Source organism: Arachis stenosperma, chromosome 10 (assembly GCF_014773155.1).
Source record: "Arachis stenosperma cultivar V10309 chromosome 10, arast.V10309.gnm1.PFL2, whole genome shotgun sequence".
Taxonomy (NCBI): Eukaryota; Viridiplantae; Streptophyta; class Magnoliopsida; order Fabales; family Fabaceae; genus Arachis; species Arachis stenosperma.
The window spans coordinates 133,503,908-133,514,660 of NC_080386.1; the positions used below are offsets into that span (position 1 = coordinate 133,503,908).

Sequence of the window (10,753 nt, forward strand, 5' to 3'; positions counted from 1 at the left end):
GTGAGAATTTTCTTTCTTTCCTATCCTCTTTTTATCTTTCACTGTTTTTATTTTACACATACAAAATTTTTTCATGTGAGATAACAACCACACACATGCATGGTTTCTTTTCTTACTAGCATAATATGCTCTTCAATATTTATGCTTTTTTAGTTTTGAATTTTTGATTGTTAGTTAGTTAGTTAGTTAGAGTAGTAACTGAATCAACAAAGCTGCTGTTAGGGAAGGATAATTCTTAGTAGGGGTGTTCATGGATCGGATCTGATCTGCATATCCGTTATATGTATCTGAATTTGATTCAAAAATTGTGGATGTAGATTTGATCTGCAAGGCTATCGGATCGGATCGGATCAGATCCACACACTAATCGGATCGGATTGCGGATTTTGTGTAGATATTCGCATATCCGATCCGCATATCCGCGTATCCGCAAAAATAAAGAAATAAATAAATAAATATTCTTTTTATATTTTATTTCAACTAATAATTATCGTATATGTTGTATTATTTTAATTTATTATTTTAAAAATTGTATGTTTAATATTATTTTAAGAGAAAACATATTTAAAAGAATAGAAAAAATGAATTTTATTGATATTTTTTTAATAAAAATAAGCTTTTAAAAATATTTTGTATTTTGCGAATATATCCGTTAATCGATCCGATCTGTAATTGCAGAGATTGGATCTGATTCGATCCGATCACCCTTGTTAGAAGATTGTTAAGAGGTTGAGTGATACAAATAGAGTGGGTCGAATCAATTTTTGTTTATCTGGCCAATTTTGTATTATGATTGTGAGTTTTGCTAAGTATGGTTTACCAACAACAGTTTCATTGGCATTGCAGAAAATGCCAAACAAGTTCTGTAGGAAATATGGTGGAGATATGCCAAATCCAGTGAAACTCCTGCCTCCAGATGGCACTGAATGGAGAATAGATTGGACTAATCGTGATGGTGAGATTTTGTTTGAAAACGGTTGGAAAGAGTTTGCTACATTTTACACCTTGGAGAATGGTCATGTGTTGTGGTTTGAGTACAATGGAACTTCTAACATCAAAGTAAACATATTCGACATGACTGCCCTCGAAATTGATTATCCTTCCAATGGCCGAATCGGTGATGACAACTCGGTTGAGATTTTGGATGAACCGCTGCCACGAAGGGGCCGAGGCCGACCGAAGAAAAAAGTGATAGCAGAACCAAAGCAATCACGTGCTTCTACAAGCAAAAAAATGAAAAGTGCCATCAAAACTAAAGAAAAAGTTAAAAATTCCAATACACAAAACTTGAAGCTGCATGTCGAGAATGAAAAAGATGGTCAATCTGAAGAGACAGCAGATCTTAAGCTGCCAATAATTCAACGTGCCAGACCAGATATGGATGGTCTGTTTTATAATTTCATCATTCTTTCATTTTTTGGATTCTACTAATTTTGTTTAATTTTTTATTTTCTTTGTTTCTAAAATGCATAAATACCTTGTTTATGGTTATGGTACACATCTGAAGTTGTTAGAGAAGCAAAGAAGTTCAAGTCGAAAAATCCTTCTTTTGTCATCAAGATTAAGCAAAAGCACCAAACAGGATCACCAGCAGTAAGTTGATTCATTTATCTCTGTGCAAACTTTGTATGTCATGCAAAATTGAGACTGTTGTGAACCATGATGATGAAATATTCTGATATGATTGCAGAATCTTCCAGTTTGTTTCTTTAGAATGTACTTCGAGAACACGAAGCAGTATGCAATTCTACGAGTTGGAAAGAAGCAGTGGCATGCAACATTGATCCATTATCCAAATAGGAAGAATGCCCTTATCTCTCATTGGCGCTTGTTCGTTGAAGAAAATAACTTAAAAGCCGGAGATGTTTGTATCTTTGAGCTCGTTAACAGACAAGGTCCAGAACTTAAGGTTCATATTCGTCGAAGCCATGATTAGCGAATGGCTTTGCTTACTTGTGTTGCAGATCATGGTGTATGTTCAGGGATCAAGAGTTGTAAAAGAGTCATAGTTTTCACTTTTCAGTTTTCATCGTACTTAATGGTTGCATTGCAGTGTTATCTCCTTACTACCATGACTAGAAATAAGTAATCCATGCAGAAACAACACATGTAGAATTATATATTATTGGTAGTATAAGATGTTATTTGGATCCTATTTCACTCATCCTCCCTAATCAAAAGTTGCCCAACTACTTATTTTCAAAGCAATTTATGGTTTGGATCCTATTTCACTATTCCTCCCTCATTTATTATACTTGTCACTTTTTAGAAAGTTACTAATTATTTGCTGAGTTGCAGTAATTCCATAGAAAATTCCAATGTAAATAATTTTAATGAGTGTATAACTTTTTTTTAATTCATTGTATTGGACTAATTGGTAAATTGGTGCGAGTTTATTATGTCATATTTAAACAAACGGAAAATCTTGACCAAAAAAAAAAACAAACTTAAAATAAAAGTTAATTTAGCTTACTTTATGTAAGATATAGGTATGAATATGTCCATAAGTTCTGTCAAATTTGTTGAGAATATGTCCAATTACAATACACAATCTTGTCTATGAAATAAGATCCACAGGTACTTTTCTAATTTCTGATTTGAAGTGAGAACAACACTGCAACAATTAAGTGTGAAATGTGAAGAAAAACATGAATCCATTGTCACAACTCTTAATGACTAACATAAATATGCATTCATGACTAACATTCAAGTTTGATTTTAACAAAGTGGAGTGACACATTTCTTAACCAAATTTCTTGATACAAGAACTCCAGATACTCTAAAGATTGCCTAATTAAGCATCCTGATACTCTAAAGATTGTCTAATTAAGCATTCCTTCGAAAAATATGAGCATCAAGCTCTGCACCTTCTCTGTAAACAAGCTCAAAGATACAAATATCTCCAGCTTTCAAGTTATTTTCTCGAGCGAACGAGACCCAACCGGAGGACAAAATGGCAATGTTACAGGCCACTGTTTCGTAACAGAATACTTGCATGACATGAAATCTTTCTGACAGAGACAAATGTGTCAACTTACTGGTGAAGATCCAGATAGTTGAGTTTGCCTTATCTTGGTTAAGAAAGAGGGATTCTTTGACTTGAACTTCTTTGCTTTTTGAACAACATTACATGTACACCAAAAAAATTTGCATAGAAGTTACTTGTAGCTAAGTTCAAGCTTCAAACAACACAGTAATTTTTATTCATTTGAACGAAATTTAAACACAGACAAAGAACAATAAGATAATTATTGCATAGTTACATGAAATGCAATACGTTCAGGTATGGTATGCATATGCAATATGCATACGCTACCTATTTGGTGAATTTGTAACTATGATTTATGCATTTTAGCCACAAAGCAAGACATTAGAAACTACAAAAATAAAAGGATGACTTGATCATGAAATTACATACTATCAGGATCAACACTGGCACTTGGAATTGTTGGCATCTTAAGACCTGTCTCTTCAGATTGACTGGCTTCTTCATTCTTGCAACACAGCATCCAGTTTTGTTTATCAGGGCCCTTCTCTGCATCTCCAGTGTTGACAGAACTCCTCAATGTTTTACTTGTAGAAGGAGATGACACTTCTACTGCTGCTTTCAATTTTTTCCTCGGCCGGCCTCGGCCTCTTCGTGGCGGTTCATTCTCAACCTTAACCTTGGAAGGATAGTCTATCTCAGGGCACCATTTCACCATTCTAGTATTGGCAGAACTTGTGAACCTTTTACTTGTACAAGCAGATGGTTTCTTTGATGCTGCTTTCTCTGTTTTTCTCGGCCGGCCTCGGCCCCTTCGTGGTGGTTCATTCACAACCTTAACCATGTTGTCATTGTTAATGTGGTTGTTGGATTGATAGCCTATTTCAGGGCACCGTTTCACTACTCTAGTCTTGGCAGAACTTGTGACCATTTTGCTTGTACAAGGAGATGGTTTGTTTCGTGCTGCTTTCTCTGTTTTCCTCGGCCGGCCTCTGCCTCTTCGTGGCGGTTCATTCTCAACCTTAACCATGTTGACATCATCAATGTGGTCCTTGGAAGGATAGTTTCTTTCAGGGCACCCTTTCACTCCTTTAGTTTTGGCAGAACTTGTGACCATTTTGCTTGTAGAAGCAGATGGTGTCTTTGGTGCTGCTTTCTCTGTTTTCCTCGGCCAGCCTCGTGGCGGCAGTTCATTCAAGATCTCAATCGAATCGTCGTCATCGCTGATGTGATCCAAGGAAGGATACTCTATTTCAAGGCAAGTCATGTCAAAAATGTAAACTTCAATGTTAGAAGTTTTATTGTACACAAACCACAGCATATGGCCATTATCCAGAGAGTAATATGAAGCAAATTCTTTCCAACCATTTTCAAATAGAATGGCACCATCATACTCAGACCAATCTATCTTCCATGCAGTGCCATCTGGAGGCTTCAGATACACTGGATTTGGAACACCGCCACCATGTTTCATATTGAACATTTTTGGTACTTTCTGCAATTCAAATGAAAGTATGAAACTAGTCTTAGTAATAAGTATAAATGAAAGAAACCCTTACAAGAGAAAAATCACAAAGAGAAATGCATGCATTAAATAATATTATAAGTAAAGAGGATATGAAGTGAAGAAAATGCTTACAAGCTTTCCATCTTCAAGGCTATGTCTGAGAACAATTTTGAAGAAACGGATCACAGAGGAACGAGAACGCTTGTTTTTTTGGAAACTAGAGGAAGCCATGGATGTTCTTCTTGTTCACAGACACAGTCACAGTCTCTAGTAAGAAGACAAGTTAATTGAAAAAGCGAAAGAAGATGATATTATCCTTAATGAGTATATAAGCACATAAAGAGTATATAAGCACGTACCAATAGTTAAAAATAGTTTTATCCTTAATGTATCAATAAGGTTCATAAATGTGGAAAAGAATAAAAAATTATTTTAAAAGAATTCTTAATCTCTCCAATTTTTATAAATTTTATTTGATAAATAAAAAAAAATTTCTCTCAAAATAGAAAGCACAATTTTAGTACATTAGTATTCTAACAAAAAGGAAATCATACAAATATTGGAATTATAATAGACATAAAATTAATTATAATTATTTTATATTTTATTTATCTTCAATCTTTTTTATGATATACTATTTTAATGCGTTCATGGATTAGATTCATAGGCAAATTACAATTTTGAATCAAATCCATGAAAAATTCTAACTCACTTTTTTTAACCTTATACCAAACGCAACCCTGTCTTTCACTTTGAGAAGATAACAATGCAATCAATCATGAAGTGGCAAAACAAGAAATAAAATTAAAACACTTAGTTCATACATATATAACTGGTCCACAACAGAAAGGATTGGATACAGTACAAGTTTGATTCAACAGAAAAAAAAGATGATACATTCTTCACGAAATTAACCTTAGTTAAGAATTAAGAGCTCTTAGATGATGAAGTTATAATGCATTGACCTAGCATTAGGCTCTACAGATATGAACATCAAACAGATCTTTTCCATTGATGAGCTCAAAAACACAAACATCTCCAACTTCTAATTTACTTGCTCTGGCAAAAGAGCTCCAACCAGCCGAAATAAAGCTGTTTTTCGATGACGGATTGTAGATAATTGTAGCAGGCCACAACTCCTTTCTGAACTGTAATTTTACATCCTGCTGATTCTTTTTAAAATACTTTCTGTAAAAGATAGCTGATAAGTTCTGCATCACATTCCATTTTTGAATCATCATGGTCAAAAATAGTTATAAACTTACAATTTGTGAAACTAACTATAAACTAGCACCCATAAGTTTGCATGGCATATTATGTTTTGTCATCGATAAAATGTATCGAACTAAACTTACAGGCCTTGATCTCCTTGGATCACTGTCTTTTATCTTGACCATGAAAGAGGGATTCTGTGAGTTGAGCTCCTTAGCTTCTTTCGGGAGCTGAATCACACCAGTCACTGGTTTGGAAAGTGATTCTGATACATAAAAGAATTGTAAAAAAGTTAGCATGAATTTTACTTGTGAAGAGTTTTGGATACAAGTATATCTATAGGGTAGGAGACAACAAAAATTTTAGCATAAAATTAGTTTATATAACAAATTGTGGTTACATTAAGAACCGAATACATAGTCACTGCATTCATAAGCTAACTACATTCTTAGCAAAACTAACAATAGTTTCCTTTAAGATTGAAATTCTGCTGCTATAAATGTTTCAAAGAAGGGAAGAATTAGAGATTTGTAAAATGTACTCCAAGTCAAACACGGGTCAATTAATTTTTAATATAATTTTTTTAATGAGAATAATGCTAAATTCTATTCCATTTTTAAAGTTAATTATGTTTTCAATGTTGTACTAATATCTTAATTTTTTACAGAATAACACGGCTTAAGAATTCCTAAACAATTGCCTTACCGCGGCGTTGTCGACGACAAATATGAACATCAAACACCGGATCCTTTCTATTGATGAGCTTAAACAAACAAACATCTCCGGCTTGTAATTTACTAGCTCGAGCAAAAAGGTTCCAACCAGCAGAGATAAAGGCAACATATGATGATGGCCTGTAGATCAACTTAACAGGGAACAACTTCTTTCCAAACCTTATATTTGCATTTTGTGGATTATTTTCAAAATACTTTCTGAAGAATTTAGTTGAAAAGTACTGCAGCACATCATATTTATGTCATCATGGTTAGAAATAAGACACAGTTTGAAAGAATTATAGCACATGGAAGTTCACATGATACATAATGTTCAACATGATATATGTATTAACCTATACTTACACATGGTGCTCTGGTTTGAGACCGTTGTGTTATCTTGATGATGAAAGAGGGCTTTTCCCACTTGAACTTCTTAGCGTCTTTCAGAGATTCAGGTCTTGCAGGACAGGGCCTAATAGAAGATTCAGAATCTTTTCTTCTTCTATTCCTTTTGCCTTGTACATAGGAAATAAAGAATCAGAAACTACCACTATAATGTACAAAAAGCAGTTACAAGTTGTAACTCAAAAACAACAACGGTTGAATCCACAAATGGAAAGGATGATCCAATTATGAGACACGTACCATTAGAATCTCGATTGACAGACACTGGCATCTCATGGTTTTTCTCTTTGGATTTTATATCGTGTGAATTGAGGCTTCTTTCAACATTCCTGATTTGTGTGTCATCTTCCAACTGTCTACTTTTAGAAGCAGATGACACTAGTGCTCTCATTTTTTTCCTCGGTTGGCCCCGGACTCCTCCTGACCGTGGTTCATTCAATCTTTTCTTCTGTTGTCCCTCATTAAGTCTCATGTTTTGGGTGTTGGGACTGCTATCCACATCTATAATTTTTGGTTCTTTTGGCCTTTTCACCGGCTGCTGGCCCCTGCATGGCGGCTGCTCTTTGATCTGATCATTGGCAGGATACTTTATTTCATGGCAACTCATGTCATATATGCGTACTTCAATGTGAGAAGTTCCAATATTATACTCAAACCATAACAAATGGCCATGATCAAGAGAGTAAAATGCAACAAACTCTTTCCAACCCTTTTTAAACAAAATTGCACCATCATGATTAGTCCAATAGACTTTCCATTCAATACCATCTCGAGGCTTAAGATACAATGGGTTTGATACCACAGAACCATATTGTGTAGTAAACTTTTTTGTTAACTTCTGCAATGTTATGAACCTGATGTTAGCAACGGTAATAACAATAAGGTGACGCACATTAGCATGTCTTCACCAAGGTATTGACATGTATTATGTTAAACAGTTTAGTCAAATATCTCAGCCATCATCTTCATATAATAATAACATTAAACTTCCAATTCATCCTTCACTAATAATTATAAATAGTGCAATAAAATAGTCTAAACATATTAGTCTTAAATTTTATATGTAGGTAAAGATTAATCTTTCACCTATTTTAAAGGAGAAACTAATTTCAAATTTCGAAGGACTATTTTGTAGCATTATTTGCATAATTAGAGACTAGGAGTGAAATAAAAAAAAATATTAAGTACGGAATTATCCAACATGAAAATTGGTAGGGACCAAATCAGTAATAACAAAATCAGAATTCATGCATAATAAAAAATGACGATGAATATAATAATTTTTCTAATCACCACAATATGTCCTATGATATTTTCTAATCTTGATTAGTGAAAGTGTTACCTAGATCATTTTTCATTAGCAATAATATAGATTTAATTGTAATTAATTTTGTAATAAGAATACATACGGAGTACATAAAATATAATCACCTAACAAATATGTTTATAGGTTTTCATTCCATTTTATGTATTTTTTATGTACATCTGCTACAAAATTAATTATAATTAAGCCTAAATGATTGTAAACAGAAAATGATCTAGATAATAAGAAGAAGGAGCTTACTATTACTATATTTGCAGCTAATAAGCCATGCATGTGTGTTGTTTTATGAAGAAAGTGTTTATAAACGAGAAAAATCATATATAGAGGAATAAGAAAAGAAACTTTGTGAACAATATCTCAGAAGATAAACAGATTAAAAGAAAAAAGAGGGCATGAAGAAGACGAGAAAATGCTTACAAAGTTTTCATTTTGAAGAGCTTTTCTGAGAATAATCTTAAAAAAACTGGTCCCAGTAGAAGTAGAAGTAGAAGGAGAATGCTTGTTTTGTTGACGGCTAGAGGAAGCCATAGCAAACGAATGATGGATGGATTTGGTTATTGTTGAGGCTCAGTCTCTCTCACCCGGTACTGGTTAAATAACCTTATTTTGAGATAACAATTAAATTAAAAAAATAAACAAATGAATACTAAAATTAATTAGATGTATTTTAATTTATTTTTAATATAGTTTAATAAATTAAAAGGAAAGTTAGGACCATTCTTTCATAATTGATTGTAGAGTTATACAACGTTATTTGATAACGGTATTGTTAGAGAGACAATATAAAAAAGATCCCGTTAGGGAGACAATGGACTATTTGTACAATGTGTACAATGGCTATTGAGTTATAAAATGAACATCTTCTATACTATTTAGAATAACCATCTCAGTATAAGGGATAATAAGGGATAATAAACATCTTCTCGAAAAATTAGTATAATTTTTGGATTCACCAAGGATCGGACTCTTGATCTTTTGGATCTAGCGCTTTAATACCATGTCATGATACTACTCATCCCAAAAGCTTCAGCTGATGGGAAAAGTAACACTAATAATTATATCTCTAATACTCCATAAACTTCTATTGGCTCCTCATACTTTCCCTATAAAAAAAGAAAATTTTACTCATCTCATCTCTTTTTAGAGATATTAAAATGATATTTTTTTTATTCATACAATATACACTTCTCTTCTTTATAATTTTTAAAAGATCTTCTCTTTAATTTATTTAAAATTTTTTATGTTAACTAACATTAATTTTACTTATTTTTTAAGAAAAATAAATTTATATTTTACAAAAGTACTCTTTAATAAAAACTTTATTTTTTATGATTAAATTTTAGGATAAAGTATATTTTTTGTCCTTAAAGTTTGACAAAAGTTTTAAAAATATCCCTAAATTTTATTTTGTTTTTATTTTATCTCAAAAATTTCCAATTTGCATCAAATATATCATTAATGGCTAAATTTTTAAAAATTTAAGACCAATTTAACAATAATGCATGAAAATTATACTTGATTTGTTTGGGCTAAGAGTTGTTCTCATGAAATTGTTGTTGAATTGGGCTTAAATTTTTTGAAAAATTAGCTATCAAGAATATATTTAATGCAAATCGAAAATTTTTGAGATAAAATTAAAATAAAATAAAACTTAGGAATATTTTTGGAACTTTTGTCAAATTTCAAAGACAAAAAGTATATTTTATCCTAAATTTTATTTATTAAAATACTCCTTACCAAATTATTTTTTTACTGATTAAATTATATTTTTACCAAAATATTTTTTTCCTAAAATATTTCTAATGAAAAATAGATAAAATTAATATTAGTAAACATAAAAAAATTTAAATAGATTCAAAATGATATTTTTTTTAAAATTATAAAAAAAGATAATGTATATTTTACATGTAAGAAGAAGAAAAATGTCATTTTAATTATCTTAAAAAAAATAAATAAAATTTTTTATATAAAAAATAGTCAAAATTTATCTTATAACTATTTTTTTTCTAATTTTTTCTTTTTGCTATCAAACATTCTGAAACATAATATGAAATGCCATTAGACAAACTAAACAAAAGCAAAAAATGGATATGCAAAGAAACAAAATAGAGGCATAATGAAATAGCACGAGCACGATGAATGTAATTAAAATTATTTTTTAATAAACATAAGTAATAACTAGTGCGTTTAATAATCTAGTTTTTAAAATTTAAAAATATTATAATAAATATTAATATAATATTAAATTTAAATATTAATTAATGTATAAAATTATATTATATTTTTTAATTTTGATAAATATAAATAAATTTTAATTTTTTTAAGTGCTTTTAAAATATTTCGAACTTTTAAAAGTTGCAAATACACTTACATAATTTTTTTTATTTATTAAATATAAAATAAAATACTTATGCTTTTACACTTTTTTGAAACATTTTTAAGAATAGTACAATTACAACATGTTAAGACATTAAAAAAAATTCAAAATCAAATTGAATTGGAATTGAAAACTAAGTTGTATCTTAAATTAGAAAGTGGTAGAAACTATAAGAATTTAAGTTGTTTTTCTAGTGTAAGACAACACAACATTTATATAAAAAAAA

At 31.1% G+C, this 10,753-nt stretch overlaps 2 protein-coding genes across 2 annotated transcripts; one reads left to right on the plus strand and one right to left on the minus strand.

Annotated features, from left to right (window-relative positions):
- Nucleotides 1-789: 789 nt before the first annotated feature.
- On the plus strand, nt 790-1,936 carry LOC130957831 (B3 domain-containing transcription factor VRN1-like). Its single transcript, XM_057884676.1, has 3 exons — nt 790-1,384; nt 1,508-1,593; nt 1,691-1,936. The coding sequence occupies exons 1-3, from the start codon at nt 790-792 to the stop codon at nt 1,934-1,936; spliced, it is 927 nt and encodes a 308-aa protein (XP_057740659.1).
- Nucleotides 1,937-5,334: 3,398 nt separating this feature from the next.
- On the minus strand, nt 5,335-8,704 carry LOC130954261 (B3 domain-containing protein LOC_Os12g40080-like). Its single transcript, XM_057880999.1, has 6 exons — nt 8,568-8,704; nt 7,067-7,664; nt 6,785-6,936; nt 6,411-6,660; nt 5,849-5,970; nt 5,335-5,704 (listed from the first exon to the last, which is right to left on the minus strand). Exons 1-6 carry the CDS (start codon nt 8,676-8,678, stop codon nt 5,465-5,467), a joined length of 1,473 nt encoding a protein of 490 aa, XP_057736982.1. The 5' UTR covers nt 8,679-8,704; the 3' UTR covers nt 5,335-5,464.
- Nucleotides 8,705-10,753: the final 2,049 nt, after the last annotated feature.